Genomic DNA, 16,930 nt, shown 5'->3' with positions numbered 1-16,930 from the left:
TTCTGTTTTCCTTTCTCTTTCCTGTCTACCAAATGTATTTTTAACCAAATAGGAGTAAAAAAAAATACTTTAACCAAATCACATTTACAAAACAACAGAAGTTGTTATTTTGTTGTTTTAACCATATATCTTATACAATTTTGTGAGTGAAAAATAAAAAACAACAACAATAATATAAAGATAATATATTTCCATATATATACAGATTTAATTTTCTTGTTTTAACCATTAAGTTTACTAAATTTATTGAGGCGGGGGAAAAAATTATAAAATGAATACATTCACTTACTGAATAAAATTTAGATTCCAGATATTTCTAATTTAGATTCTCTTTATTATTGTTGTTGTTTTAGCCATAAATTTTACACCAATTATTGAATCAAAAAAGAAAAATAGGTAAGAAGGTTTTCAATTAATTTAATGTATTATTTATTTTACATTTCCCACTCACTAGAAAACTGTAAGATTAATGGTTCAAACAAAAAAAAAGACAGTTTTAGTGAAGCAAAAAAAAATCTAATAAGGTTATATCTAATAATAATAATAATAATAATAATAACAACAATAATAACATTTTCTTTAGATTTCTTCCCATACGTCCAAACTGTTTGTTACAAACAAATCTGCTTGTTTTAACCATACATTTCAAACAGTGTGGTAATAAATGACCTACAGTATAAAATCCTGAGAAAAATACTGATTAAAACGTTTTAGTTTTGTTTTTTTTGTTTAATATGAAGTTTTTAAACCATGATTCAGTAAGGTCATCTTTATAACGGCCAAATTTAGCTACGATTTTCACATTTTCTCAAACACAATTGTCATCTGTTTGTTTCAGATATTTCTAATTTAGATTCCTTTTATTATTGTTGTTGTTTTAGCCACATTTTACACAAATTACTGAACCAAAAAAGAAAATTAGGTAAGAAGGTTTTCAACTAATTTAATCTATTATTTATTTTACATTTCCCACTCACTAGAAACCTGTCATTTTCTTGTTTGAACCATTAATTTTGCAAAGTTTTATTCATTCATTCATTCTTTTATTTTCTGCCGCTTTTCCGAGAGGTTATATATAATAATAATAATAACAACAATAATAATAATAATAATAACAACAACAACAACAACAATTTCTTTAGATTTCTTCCCATACGTCCAAACTGTTTGTTACAAACAAATCTGCTTGTTTTACCCATACATTTTAAACAGTGTGGTAATAATGACCTACAGTACAAAATCCTGACAAAAATACTGATTAAAACGTTTTAGTTTTGTTTTTTCAGTTGAATATGAAGTTTTTAAACCATGATTCAGTAACGTCATCTATATAATGCCCAAATTTAGCTATGAATTTCAAAGTTTCTCAAACACAATTGTCGTCCGTCTGTTGACAGTGTTGGTCCAAAAGTCGAAACACTTCTAAATGTAAACTGACATATTTTGTCTGGACTGCTGGTTTTCTTGGCGGTGCCGAACAGCAGGTCAGACAATGGTTTTGGATTTCTCTTTTTCTGGCAGTGCTGTTTGCTATTTCAGTCTCTCTGTTATACAAAACAAATAGGAGGGACCATTCGAGCACATCATCATCATCTGGTGTAGGACCTCTGCCAGTTGTAAATAGCGTGAATGTTATGCGAGCACACAGGCAGTCTTTTGCATGTGCTGACACTGCGATGACGAAAAGTCTTGCCAGCCCCGCTAAGACCCCTCCTGCGGGCCCCTAGCTTGGCGCGCTCCTCCGCGGCGAAGAAATCAGTCGTAGCGCGAAAAAACTCCAGCAAGGCCTGGTGGCTCCAAACGACAGGACCCTCGTCTGACGTGGAGAACCCACAGTGGCCTCCGCAGGCAGTCAAAAGCAGAAAGAAATGAGGATTGTTCTCAAAAAGCTCTAAGGGCAACGTGGTCCTCGGATCCCCTCGTATGGGGTCATCCTGACTGCACACGCACAGCACAGGAATGGCCACTTCATCGATGTCCCTCAGAGGGTCATTCCGCTCCCAATATGCCTCCCAGCTCCCCGTTCCCTCCACTGGGACCCCTTTTGAGCTAAAATGGCAGAACAGCGCCTCCTCCATCTCCTTCAGAGAGCAGCTGGAGAACACGCTGTCTGTGTGGACGAGCTCCCCGAGCACAGTTTTATACCTGTGGATGGGATTGAACACATTATCAGCTTTAATCAGAATAGATAAGAGCAGCATCGGAAGACTTTTGTTATCATCGATTCGAGTTACAACTAAACTGGCAAACTGTTTAGCTGAACCACAGAAATCAATAGCGCTGGATACACATCACTGGTCGCTACAGCAACAGGATTGGATTTTAATTTGGATCACCCAGAGCTGATTTGCTTCAAGAACGGCTAATAGTGAGCAATATCTTGGAGTAAGACTACGTCAAACTTTAAAGGCATAATACGCCTTAAAATGAAAAATGCTGTTATTTTAATTACTTTCAAGCCATCTACGATGATGACTTTATTCTTTAGTAGAATATTAAAGATGTTTAGCTGAAAATGTGGTCTGTGTGTGTTCATTAAATGAACGTCAATGGCTACTGGTTTTTACAGAGAGGGAAAAAAAACATGTACAGGCAAAGCTGAATTAATACCTGTGGTGCCTGATGATGCATTAAACATCTTATGAAGCAAACAGCCTGTGCAGAAAGCAAAACTCATTCACAAGATTATAATCTTAAATCCAGAGCCTCAGTTAACAGTATAGAAATGAGAGTTTGGAGCATAAGATTTTGGCTAAATCACCGTTTCAGATGAAAAATCTTCTGTTTTGTTAAACAAATAAAATCGATAACCTGAGAATGAGTAAATTAACAGCAAATTTTCATTTTTAAGTTAACTACTCTTTTAATCTGCCTATAGATATTTAGACATAATAATAATAATAATAATAATAATATTTCATTGCATTTATATAGTGGTTTTCTGGGTATTCAAAGCACTTTCCACATTTTGATGGCAATCTATCTCTCTATGCATCTATTTACCAACCTATCTATCTATCTATCTATCTATCTATCTATCTATCTATCTATCTATCTATCTATCTATCTATCTATCTATCTAGTGAGGAAATTAAGTATTGAACACGTCATTGTTTTTCTCAGAAAACATCTTTCTAAAGGTGCTGTTGACTTGACATTATCTCCGAATGTTGGTAACAACCAAATAAATCCATATGCAAAGAAAACAAATCTAATTAGTTTACAAATGAAGTTATGCATAATAAAATTAAATGACAAAGGGAAAAAACTATTGAATACATAAAGAAAGGGAGTTGTGAAAGCAGTGAACGCCCTGACTGCAGTTATTCAGCAACCCTCTGCCCTTCATCATAGTAAATTAATATTAGGTGCTTCAGTCCAACATCTAGATTAGCAGGATGATGAAGATGAAACCAGGGTGGACATTTCAGCAAGACAATGATCCAAAACACAGTCAAGGAAACATTCAAATGTTTTCAGAGAAAGAAAATCAAGCTGTAGAATGGCCCAGCCAATCACCTCAATTGAATCCAATAGAGAATACAAAATAAAGATCTGATTTAATAGACGAGACCCACAGAACCATCAAATTTTTTACACTCTGTTGCAGTCTGTGAAAAATATATTACACCTGAGCAATGCATGTGGCTTCATTCTCCATATGAGAGAAGTCTTTAAGCTGCCATCGCCAAAAAAGCCTTTTATATAAAGTATTTCTGATTTTTTTTGTTTTGTTATATTTTTATGTTTGTATTGTTTGGGTTTTTACTGAAATGTGATTTAATCCCATGTCAACAGTTCTTTTAGAAATATTATTCCCAGAAAAAAACAACATGTTCAATACTCATTTTTTATATATATTACAGATTTAATTTCTATTTTTTCATAAATCTTGTTCTTTATTTTTCACTTTTCTTATACCATTTACAAACTTCATTTTGCTGCCATCATAAATTTTGTAACAATATGTACCAAAGATTCTTAATAAAATGAAAATCTTAATTCAAGACTTACTGCCTAAATTATTATACATAAAAAGTCCAAAAGTGCCAAAGCTCTTTTTTTTACTTTCACAGTGAAAAAACTTCAAATGAGAATTTTTTTAAAAACATGATAGACCTTCTAATTTTCCACATTGTACAAAAAGTAGGCTTTTCTTGTACATTTTACCATTTCCATATTTTTACCTCAAAAATTTGTTTTCTTAATTTTTCATTACAACATCTTCAAGGGGGTCACACACCAGAAGCACTGCTCTGCTACGCGCCACGCAGCTCCATGCATTTCAGAATTCTAAACATGGGTTTCTATCAGGGTACACACACCGGCACCGCAAGTCTGGGGCTGTCGGCAGCTGTCTGCAGCGCCCAGCCATGACTCAGGAAACTGTTCATATTTCTGCCACGCCACAGAGCGCCATCGGAATGGTTTCATTTTAAATAAAATGCGAATGTGCGCATCTGGTGTGTGATATTTTCAACTGTCATGTGCGCGCCATGTCTGAGCGGCTCATCCGATGTGTGACGCCCTTCAATTTAAATATCATGCGAATAAATGATGATTAAATATCATCCGCTATGTGATACTTCCAACTGTCATGTGCATGCCGTGTTGTGGTGCCGAGCGGCGCATCCGGTGTGTGACCTGCTTCACACTGTCCATCTGCTGAGAGTTATTTGCCCATTCTAAAGAACCCTGATTGTAACTTCATTTTGTGAAAACTAAAAGAAACAACCTCTTCCTTTAACCTTACCTGCTGAGACAAATCTTTTGGTAGAGCAGGAGAGCCCAGTGGAAGGGCCAGCTCGGGCCGCTCTCAAACCAGCTCTGGCAGCGGAAAATAGGCGACAGGCAGGCTGCAGCCGTCACATAACTAGAAGAGCCACACTCGCCCAAGTAGGACAGCAGGAGTCCTGAACCAGTGCTTTCGCTCACAGCATAGATCTGACCCGCCGGCTGCCGGTACCGTATGTAGCGCACTGCTTCCCGGAGGTCAGTTGGGTCACCAAACTGCTGCAGCCTGATGGTAGAGAGCGGCGTCCCGTTCTGGCTCCTGCGGTTGAAGATCACGGGGAGGTAACCGTGACTCAGAGCTGCTTCACAGAGCTGCGGACAAAAAAATAAATATGGTCACATGCTAGATACAGCACACGGGGTCATACTTGCGCATATAAACAAATATGTTTTACTTGAATCTCACACACCTGTAAAAAGTGGCCTTGGGTTAAAAAATAAAAATAAACATTGTAAGCTTTATGTACATTTGAGTTTATTTTAAAACAGGGCACTGCCATAAAACTGAGTGTTAAATATATACAGTTTGCTACCATAATTTAGTTATTACAGCTACTCTGTGCTTTTGTTCACAGAATTTACCACAGCCGTGATGCTAACAATTCAGTAACTTGAGGGAAGGGCCAGCAATATGGCTGCCAAATTCCTTAAATTTCACAAGTCTGCAAAAAATTCCTCACGAGTAAACATTCCATCTGAGTGCAAAATATTTGGGCATTTCTTTTTTTTTTTTTCATTATTATATAAAATCGCTGAGTGAGATAAAGATAAAATTATTTCACTGGAGATGTAAATTCCCCCTAACTGCTTTCATGAAAATATGATTTATTGATAAATGAAGATTTATTATTTAAAAGGAATCTATTGTGCAAAATGTACTTTTACATGGTGTTAAACACTGATGTGTGTTAACAGCGTGTATAAACAACCTGCCTATAAAGATAAAAATCTCCTTTTTTATAACCCTTATATAATCAAAACATTTTATGCGTCTTAAAATACTCTGGTTCAGGTTTCCCTCTACTGTGACTTCAGAATATTCAGTGCAATTACATGGAACTAGATGCTAAAGAAAAATTTATTTTCATCCTCGGGTGATATGTGCCATGTAAACGGAATTGAAACTGATAAAATGTATAAATGCATGCGGATACTAAAGTTTCACAAAGAAATGGAAAGTAAGTCATTGGACCATATAATACACCCGGCGCAATAAGGCGCAAGATGTTTTTCATGTAATTTGTTGCTATTTTCAGACCAACGCAACCCTAAATTTCACATTTTTAAAATAGCAAATCCATTTGCGCCCCTTTGTGGACTCATGGGTGTGTCAGTCTAGAAAGAAGGTGAGTTCTGGCGCTTTGTTGGCGCGTTGCTATTTTGAGGAACTAAAACAGACTGCGCAATTGATCAACTGTCTAAAGTCCAGCGCAGAGCACGTTAGTTGTGCACCTTAACTGCATTCAATTTGCTTAATACACACAGGATTCACAGCAATACACAAATACCTTTACAAATGAAGAAGAATTAAAGGATTAAAATGTTATGAAAATTATTATTTTCTACATAAATATAAAAACCACTGCCTCCATGCCTTCTTCGTCTCAGGGGGCTTTTTTCAGTTTATTCATGACAACTTGCTTTTGTATAATGTTAATATCAGTATTATTTATTATATGCATATTTATATTTGTCTTAATAACAACAAGTTTAGATTTGTCCACCTGTCGGGATTTGGACCATATGAGCATAGGATGTGTTTTTGAATATAACTGAATTTAGAAATAGTTTTGAAACTAATCTTTGTGTTTAACAAACAAAATTACATACGTAGGCTAATGGATGTCTTCAGTGGAGTGAGTTTCCACCGTTTTCCTTACTCCACAAAAGGAAAGAGAAAATAAAGAAGCCGAATGGAGGAGGCTTGTTCTTTATCCTTGCGCTGATGATCTGTTTAACCGTTTTCTCGCTAGTGAAGCGTTCCGTTTTTCCACAAACAAAGTCCGCCGTGTAAATAGCAAATGCGCCATGGTGTCATGCAACTGACTCTTAAAGGGATTTGGAGATGAGACTCTTATTGATTTAATGCACGTTATTCTCAAATCACACCCTTAACTCATTAAGAGAAGCACAACCCTGCTAGACCGTGCTCCGCAGCACAAACCACATTTTTACACCGTTAAAATAGCAAAAGTGGATTCGGATACGCCCTTAATGCTTTGGCACCATGCGCTTTAGACTTTGCGCCTAGTCGCTAAAATAAAGCCCCTTGTGATTAACTGAATGAAAACAGCAAATATGATTGAGCAAAGGTGTCCTTATTGTAAATCTGCAGAAACTTTAAACACACACAAAGAAACCCAGGAAATCTCCAAATTGTTGAATTATAAATAGAAGATTTTCATTGATTTAGTGTCACACATAATCACAAAACTCATTGACAAAAAATACGAAGCTTGAGGTAAAAACGTTATTGTCTTAGCACTTACTACACAGAGTTGTAGTTCACTGAGAAGGTACAAAAACATTTGCCATTATCACAGAACGATTATACTATATAATGATTATACAGACTGTAACAGGTACATCAACTATTATACTCTGACTAAACACATTTCTAATTAAATTCTGCTCCATTTGAAAGCAACTGTGGAGGTTTACTAGAACCAGCTTTACTGACAAAATGCACAAGAAAATCGTTCAGCCCTGCTGCAAAGTCGTGAAGCACAATCAAACCAATGATTTGTTTGGTAGATTTTTAATACAACTAAAGAGCAGCAATTCATTTGCACTTTTGGAGACACTGTACAAACAACTAAATGTATCTGCATTGTGCATGTGGTAAGTGTGCACGTGGCGAATGTTTGCGGATGTTCGCTTAGGGTGCGCATAACATGATTTCGGCTGGCGGAGCGCATTATTTTTTTTGAGACATGTGCGAAAAGTGCGTGCGGTGCCGCATTTGATTCGAGTTGAATTTGAACCACTTTGAAGAGATTCTGTCTGAAACAGGTACGACTGTACAGACATCTTTATGATCCATGATCATAGAGATAACCTGATGATCAATAATTTTGCAACAGCCGTGGGAAAGGAGGAAAGTTTTTGTTAAAAGGTGTGAAAAAACCTGAGGGATAAGCTTGTTAAAGCCAAAAGAGGGCATGGCGAAAGTGGTGACCCAGGTACACAATTACAGAAATATTTTTTTCCACCAGTCATAGGCTTTACACTGATGTATTACAATTTTGAATTTAAAACAATTTAATAGTTACAAAATTATAATTAAGAAACAAATTATTTATTTGATAACTGGGAAGGAATATTTGAGCCTATCGGTTTACAATATACTGATGCCCTGTTTTTCTAGGCTTTATTGATGATAATGGTCAGGAATTTTGGACCATTATTGCCTTTTTAGCATAAGAGGAGGACAGAAACTAGCCAGACATTCATGTGTCAATTGTGGAGTGGGCTAAATCTAAAAAAAAAAAATCAGTATTTTTTAGTAAGTGTAATTTTTTTTGCTTTTATTCTTACCATCATAAAATCTGTATTTCTAGCGCAACCCATGTTCTCCTCTCATTAATAATTTAATAAACTTTAATAGGTAAAACTGTCCGAGATATACAACAAAAGCAAGTGATGCATCAAAGTTTGATTAAAAAAATCTTGAATGGTTATAAAAATCCTCGTAAACATTAAAATAATTTATAAAAAATAAAAATAATAAAAATATATAGTTAAAAAATCTTGAATGATATTAATGAAATGATGTACTTCTCTGTTTATCCGTCTGATTTTACAGTCAGTTTCTTTTGACCACCCCCTGTCGTTTTAAAGAATATCACAACGGCGAACGTGGCAAGTACAAAAAGTATAAAAAAAGCCTCGTCCATTTCGCAAGGTGCGCACGCAGTCAGCGGAGTTTAAATCCATCTTAAGTGAGATGAAAATTGAAATCTGGCTTGAAACAAACTGAAATCCCATTTCTCTTCTCCCTTTATTTATTGTAATCCTGCCTGCTCTTACTATGATAATTAGCACGACAAAAAGTTAAAAAAAGGGGTAAGCGCATAGTAATTCCTCTATCATGATAGCTTAATACCAACTGTCTAATTATGCTTAATGTAGAAAACAGGATCTACTTCTCAGCACAGTATTTCCATGGTCCCTTTCTTGTGTGAATTCCCTGAAGACCCAGAAAACACACAGGCTTTTACTGCAGTCCAGCGCTTCATGCTTCATGATGATGTGCAAATTGGGTGCAGCCTGTTGCTTAGTGTGCCATGATCACAGCATAAATAACATTCCTCCGAAACGCACCAAAACCACAGCAGACTACAACTCAACCCCCTCAAACCCTTGTCTATTTAAACAAATAGGCACTGCCAAACCTATGTAAAACTAAATGGGAACCATAAGTATGACTTTAGAGTTCTGCAAAAAGGTTGCAACTAATTTAAAGTGATAGTTCACCCCAAAATTTAAATTCTTTACTAAACCTGTGAGTTTAGTAACTGTTTTGAAAACACTGAAAACTGGTTGCCATTGAATTCCATAGTATTTTTCCCTCCTAACTGGCTACCTGTTTGCAACATTCTCCAAAATATTGTGTGTGTTCAACAGAAAAATCGATGAATGTGTATGAATATACGTATCAATGTTTAGAATCTTGTGAGATCTAGCAATTAATTTTTAGTTATGGTTTTAGGGTGAATTGTCTTTAAAGTCAATACAAAAAGGACGTTGTTATAGTCTTTCTTCCCTATATGTATATGTCAGGGAAGTGGCTTTTCAAACAAGAACACAAATGTAGGGTGGAGCTTGATTTGATCAAAAATTTACTTGTTCGTATGGCTGTGGTTTGTTATCGTATATTGGCTTTATCAGAGTAGACAAGTTATTATGATTAAAAATTATGAGGACATATAAATAACTTATAAAATAAATGAGCAATTTACAATAAATTCTGTAAATACTCCATAAATAAGCATTTTAATATGATATCAGAGTAACTTCGAGTTATCGTATCGCAGTGCTGCAGCCAATATACACACAATATATTATATACAATATACACTCACCTGCCACTTTATTAGGTACACCTGTCCAACTGCTCGTTAATGCAAATTTCTAAGTAGATCAGCGAATCACATGGCAGCAACTCAATGCATTTAGGCATGTAGACATGGTCAAGACGATCTGCTGCAGTTCAAACCGAGCAGCAGAATGGGGAAGAAAGGTGATTTAAGTGACTTTGAACATGGCATGGTTGTTGGTGCCAGACGGGCTGGTCTGAGTATTTCAGAAACTGCTGATCTACTGGGATTTTCACGCACAACCATCTCTGTCTAGGGTTTACAGAGAATGGTCCGAAAAAGAGAAAATATCCAGTGAGCGGCAGTTCTGTGTTCCAACTCAAATAACCACTCGTAACAACAGAGATATGCAGAAGAGCATCTCTGAACGCACAGCACATCGAACCTTGAGGCGGATGGGCTACAGCAGCAGAAGACCATACCGGGTGCCACTCCTGTCTGCTAAGAACAGGAAACTGAGGCTACAATTGGCATAGGCTCACCAAAACTAGACAATAGAAGATTAGAAAAATGTTGCACGGTCTGATGAGTCTCAATTTCTGCTGCGACATTCGGATGGTAGGGTCAGAATTTGGCATCAACAATATAAAAGCATGGATCTATCTTGCCTGGTCTCAATGGTTCAGCCTGGTGTTGTAATGTTGTGGGGAATATTCATTCATTTTCGGCTTAGTCTCTTTATTATTCCGGGGTCGTAACAATGGAATGAACCGCCAACTTATCCAGCACATGTTTTTATGCAGCAGATGCCCTTCCAGCCGGAACCGGAAGGAATCTCTGGGAAACATCCATACACGCTCACTCAGACTCATACACTACGGACAATTTAGCCTTCCCAATTCACCTATATCGCATGTCTTTGGACTGTGTGGGGGAAACCGGAGCACCCGGAGGAAACCCACGCGAACGCAGGGAGAACATGCAAGCTCCACACAGAAACAACAACTGACCCAGCCGAGGCTCGAACCTGTGAGGCGTCAGCACTACCTACTGCGCCACTGCGCCACCCTGTGAGGAATATTTTCTTGGCAAACTTTGGGCTCATTAGTTCCAATTGTACAGCCTACCCAAGTATTGTTGCTGACCATGTCCGTCCCTTTATGACAGTGTACCCATCTTCTGATGGCTACTTCCAGCAGAATAATGCTCCATGTCAAAGTGTGAATCATCTCAGACTGGTTTCTTGAACATGACAATGAGTTCACTGTACTCAAATGGCCTCCACAGTCACCAAATCTCAATCCAATAGAGCACCTTTGGGATGTGGTGAAACAGGAGATTCGCATCATGGATGTGCAGCTGACAAATCTGCAGCAACTGCGTGATGCCATCATGTCAATATGGACCAAAATCTCTGAGAAGTATTTTCAGTACCTTGTTGAATCTATGCCATAAAGGATTAAGGCAGCTCTGAAGGCAAAAGGGGTCCAACCCAGTACTAGTAAGGTGTACCTAATAAAGTGGCCGGTGAGTGTACACTATATTACAACAGAGATATATTATATTTCTGTGTTTAAGTAGAAGTTCATTATCATTTAGTAAATTCACTCAGTAAACTACATATTTCATTGACATTTCTTCTAAATTTCAAATAAAAATGTCATTTAGAGCATTTTTGAGTAAATTAACAAAAATTTTTGCTGTTTTAGGCATGTTTACAATCATTCTGAGATGATCCAATTTTTTACTTCAGAAGATCAAACAAACAAAAAAAGCATTCTGACCAATAGTTATATTCTAAACAAATTTAAAATGCTCTAATTGACAATATACATAATTTGAAAAATCAAAGAAATGCCATCACACCTTAATAGATTAAAACAAATATTAATATAACCTCAAACCCACACGTAATAAATCCAGTAAGCCCAGAGAAACTGTATTTTTATTTTTTCCATAGCTCTAAGAAGATTGAGCAAATATCCCACAGGCTACAAGCAACCAGAAGTGCACAGCTTTGACTCTTATACGCCATCTGCCTGAGTCTACAAAGAGACCTTCATCCCTACTGCTCTCAGTCACTCTCCACACAAAAGCAGCCTTCTGACACAGTGATTGTATTCCTCCACAATGCACAGCTAACAGAGTTACGGTGAGCACAGAGTACATTTCTCCCGGAATCATCCATGATGGAGTGCGAAAGCTAATGAGTTTATTTCAAGTTGCCTGGAGCTTTAGGTCTGGGATATGTAGTGAGCTCCAAATTGGGTGAGGAGGAATGACTCACTTCTGACTCTGTTGCAAAGAGTCAGAGAAAGGATCTATCATGCAAGCTATAATTGCAAAAAAATAATGAATAAGTCATGCAGCATCTTTATTTTATTGCAAAAAACTCCAACAGAGCATATTGACTAATTTGCTCCTGGCCTATTTTTTATGAATTATAATTAATTTATCTGATGGGTTTTTTTCCCCCAAAGAAAACATTTTATTTTTATTTATTTTGCATTTGAATATGTTTGGATTGTGCTTTATTTATATTATAAAATTTTTTTGTAGTCCATCTTAAATGGTTAAAACATACTGTCATGATCAACATGATGTCCATTTAATTGAGCTCATGAAACTTTGTCAATTAATTAGTATTATTTAAAATAATCAGTAAAATAATAATTTAAAATAAATCAGTGTTTTTTTAAATGCACATAATACGACAATAGTTTGTGTCCACGTGTCATATAAGCTGTAGAATAACTTATGAAACAACAGCCTTTCCACATTCAGGTATTCAAGTGAAATTTGAATATTCAAAACATGGTTGCTATTCATGGATAACAAAGTGACATTAGCTTTCATCTCACATGTAAGCAACTTTAAATTCACATACAGAACATACAATTTTTCTAGAACAAATTACATTTAATTAAATTACATTAAAAAAATCCTGCTTATTAGCTTTTCCAATTTGTCTACTGTATACATTTACAGCAGCTCAACAGAGAGAATTAGTGACAGGACACACTTTTTTTAGCATAACTTTTTTTTGTTAAAGCGCTATAATAAATCAAACAAACCAATTAGCTGCGGGCTTAATCACAACACCACAAACTTTGATTTGAAGAAAAGTAGTACATGAAAATTGGACCAAAATAGAAAAAAAAAACTGTACTTAACAGCTTTAATACGTAAAATAATTACAATTTTACTGCAAAACAAGCAAATATTCATATATATTAAGTATTTTAAAAGCATGAGGAGACAAATTACAAAAATTCAGATCTGTGGAGGTCTGCTTTTGGGTGTTTTGCTTGCTGCAACTTTCTGATTGGTTGAATTCTCAAAATTGTCATGGGCAATGCTGTTATTTCATTAATTTATCTTCAGCTTAGTCCCTTATTTACCGGGGGTCACCACAACGGAATGAGCCGCCAAGTATTACAGCATATGTTTTACGCAGTAGGCACCCTTCCAGTCGCAACCCAGTACAGGGAAAAACCCATACAGTCTTATATTCACACACACTCATACACTACAGCCAATTTAGTTAATCCAATTCACCTATAGCGCATGTCTTTGGACTTCTGGGGAAACGGGAGCACCCGGAGGAAATGCTCGAGAACACAGGGAGAACATGCAAACTCCACACAGAAATGCCAACTGGCCCAGCCAGGACTCAAACCAGCGACCTTCTTGCTGTTAGGTGGCAATCCTAACAACTGAGCCATCGTGCCACCCACAATTCAATTATTTCTGCACATTTTTTTCTTTTTTTAAATCAAAATATTTAACTAAAGCAAAACAATGAGGGCAACAAAAGTATTGTTTAACCAATTATATCAGAACTCAGACATGTCTGTCTTTTAAAGTTTAACTGTTTGTGTTAAAAATCAACTTACCCAATCTAAATAGTTTAACTTCCTAAATCCGACTGTATCCATACGGAAAAAATACTATTGTAATTTATAGTAAATAGCATATTGTTTTTAACCATAGTAAAGTACTTGACTTAATCTGTTGTGGTAATTCTACAGTTGCCAAAGTAACACAAAAACTATAGTAATACAAACTAAAAACCCAATGCTGTAGTTTTCAACTACAGGGTTTATTAAACAATACCCCACAGTTTACTGTAGTAAAAACTAAAGTATACTACAGTATTTATTCGTTTATCAGAACATCAGTTAATGCTACAATTTTCTGTAGCATTCATCAACAAAGAGTTGCAAATGCTATAATATAAACAGTATAATACATGTTACTATAGTATTGTTCAAAAACACTATATATATATATATATATATATATATATATATATATATATATATATATGTATATATATATATATATATATATATATATATATATATATATATATATATATATATATATATATATATATATATATATATATAGTACAAATTACGACAGTATTTTTCATCTGAATCCACTTTGCAGTGTGGTAGTATAGAACATTACATCAAAAGGGTCTTTAGCCTAATTAAACGCTATATGACTGAGAAAAATAGCCATTTTTAGTTGATTAAAAGGTCAAAGGTCATATGGTTTCATAAATGTGTCAAATATAACACACATAGATGTAACTAAAATGGTGGTTTATGTTTGCAGAAATGTTCACAAAGCCTGTTTTCAACATAAGGGATATTGCATTTATATAATGTACATAACTGTATGCTTAAAGGATTCATGCATAAATTAAAATTTACTCACCTTAAGCATTTCCAAACCTTTATGAGTTTTTATTCTGCTGATCACTAAAGAATATATTTTGAAGAAAGATGAAAACCAGTAACCATCCACTTCCATAGTAGGAAAAACAAATATTTTGGAAGTCAACGGTTACAAGTGTCCAACATTCTTCAAAATATCTTCTTTTGTGTTAAACAGAAAAAAGAAACCCATAAAGGTTTGGAAAACGTGAATGGCGAGTAAATAACAAAATAATTTAAATTTTTGGGTGAACTATCCCTTTAACTGAGGGCAACTAAAGCACACAAAAAGACGACCGTTACCTTGAGAACATTCCTGGTGATTTTCCCAAAAGAGTTGGGAATGATGAGCAGAACTGGACTTGTGGAATTGCTGGAAGTCCTGCGCCTCTTGTGATGCGCTGCACCAACGACAGCCCAGTCCAGCGCCACCAGTCCGTCATCGCTCAGCTGCAGATGATCTCGGATGAAGTGCACAGGACACTCCACCGGCCACAGAGCGCCGAAAACTGTCTGTAAAGACGAACTCACGCGCCAGGTCCACGACGGTATCGACAAAGACTTGCAAAAAGTCATGCAGTGTTTGAGAAGGTAGTTCGCCAACGCGGAGGGCTTGCATATGAGGGCGACCGCGGCTGATTCACCTTGTTCCTCCAGTTTGGAGTCGCATCTGTCCCCGGGTCTTTTACTGTCGCGCCGCGGAAGCAGCAGCGTGGAGTGACTCGCCGCCCCAAAACACTTCACCACTGGCCAGAGTATGGCCATTAAAATCAGAAAACAAACCGTGCCAATCCATTCCAGCATTTGAACGGCTTCTGAAAACACTGCACACAAAAAACAGCCAACCTCCAAAAGCTCGCACTTCAGTGTCACATAAGCCAGCCAGTTTAGGGTTAATTGAAAGCACACTGCACAGGTAGTAGCTTGAAATGAATGCGACCTCTGGCAGCGCCTATACAAACTTCAAAGTTTTGAGGCAGGTTGTTTTTTTATATCCTCTCATCCAAAACAACCCGTCGCTGTTCTCCAAGATTTGCACAATTTATGTCAGAAGAACGTGTTGTTGTGTTGCCGCCATAGTTCAAAACGAAGCGCCCTCGCAGCCTGCCTTTGTGCTCCGTCTGATTATGCAATAGATGGTCTTTCGCAGTCAACTCTTCACCTGCATCCGCCTGCGAGACCCGTGTGCCATTTTTGTGCTCATTTCTGCGGTCTGCCACAGAACTGCTGCTGTCATGAATGATTGTCAAGAGTTTTCAGTTCAGAGTCGCATCACACTCTGCTGGCTCGAGCCCGTGAATCATCTCTGTTATAGAGAAGGAACGCCCTCTCCACAAGATTATTCATCTGCAACATACATTTAGGCGGATGCTGTAATAAATCGGAATGGTCTCATATACTTCTTTAAACCACATGTGTCTGAACAGATGTTGTTCATTACATAAAGCAGAAATGTGCGAATCATTGGTATGAAAAGTGAACTGGGGTAGTTTGAAGTTCCCCTTTAAAATTATTTGTAAGGGTTTATTAATTAAAAATGATCAGCACTTTTTATGAATATAATTGGAAATTGTGTGGAATGATGTAGTCTTCTAAAAGTGTTTAATCTTACATGAAGCGGGTCGCCACCCCATAGGCGACGCCATATGTTGGCACCACGTGACCAATTTTGCACAATTAACTAAGGCATAAATCCCTTATTATATATTGGAGACTTTGAAATAGATAATAAACGTTGCACTAATAATCATATAAGATTATTAAGCAATATTGCTTCCCCTGTCAAGTATTAAGAAATAAATTATTGCATCCATTGGATAAAAATACTGTTAAACGTATTTGAAAGACATCTTATTTCCAATTCTTCGCAAGGCAAAAGAAATACAATTTAAAATATTAAATGATATATACCCTTCTAATAGTTTTTTTACTCTTAAAACTTTGAAAATTATGTAAACACTTAATACAAGATACTCTGTTCAGTCGTTTTGGAAAACAGTGCAAGACTGGTTGATAATAAAGATGGTGGTTGCTAAAGGTTTGACTTTCACATTACTAAATGTACTATAGTTGAAGTCAGAATTATTAACCCCCTAAATTATTAGCCCCCCTGTTTATTTTTTCCCCAATTTCTGTTTAACATAGAGACGATTTTTTCAACACATTTCTAATCATAATAGATTTAATAACTCATTTCTAATAACTGATTTATTTTATCTTTGCCATTCATTCATTCCTTTTCTTTTCGGCTTAGTCCCTTTAATAATCCGGGGTCGCCACAGCAGAATGAACCACCAACTTATCCAGCACGTTTTTTTTACGCAGTGGATGCCCTTTCAGCCACAACCCATCTCTGGGAAACATCCACAC

At 36.4% G+C, this 16,930-nt stretch overlaps 1 protein-coding gene across 1 annotated transcript; it reads right to left on the bottom strand.

Annotated features, from left to right (window-relative positions):
• Window positions 1-1,101: 1,101 nt before the first annotated feature.
• abhd15a (abhydrolase domain containing 15a) lies at window positions 1,102-15,882 on the bottom strand. The gene is made up of 3 exons (XM_056473580.1): window positions 14,864-15,882; window positions 4,754-5,106; window positions 1,102-2,145 (listed from the first exon to the last, which is right to left on the bottom strand). Exons 1-3 carry the CDS (start codon window positions 15,362-15,364, stop codon window positions 1,590-1,592), a joined length of 1,410 nt encoding a protein of 469 aa, XP_056329555.1. The 5' UTR covers window positions 15,365-15,882; the 3' UTR covers window positions 1,102-1,589.
• Between the last annotated feature and the right edge of the window lie 1,048 nt (window positions 15,883-16,930).

The sequence above is a fragment of the Danio aesculapii genome, chromosome 15, assembly GCF_903798145.1.
Source record: "Danio aesculapii chromosome 15, fDanAes4.1, whole genome shotgun sequence".
Lineage (NCBI taxonomy): Eukaryota > Metazoa > Chordata > Actinopteri > Cypriniformes > Danionidae > Danio > Danio aesculapii.
The sequence above is the reverse complement of the archived record's forward strand: the minus strand, read 5'-3'. Positions and strand labels throughout refer to the sequence as shown.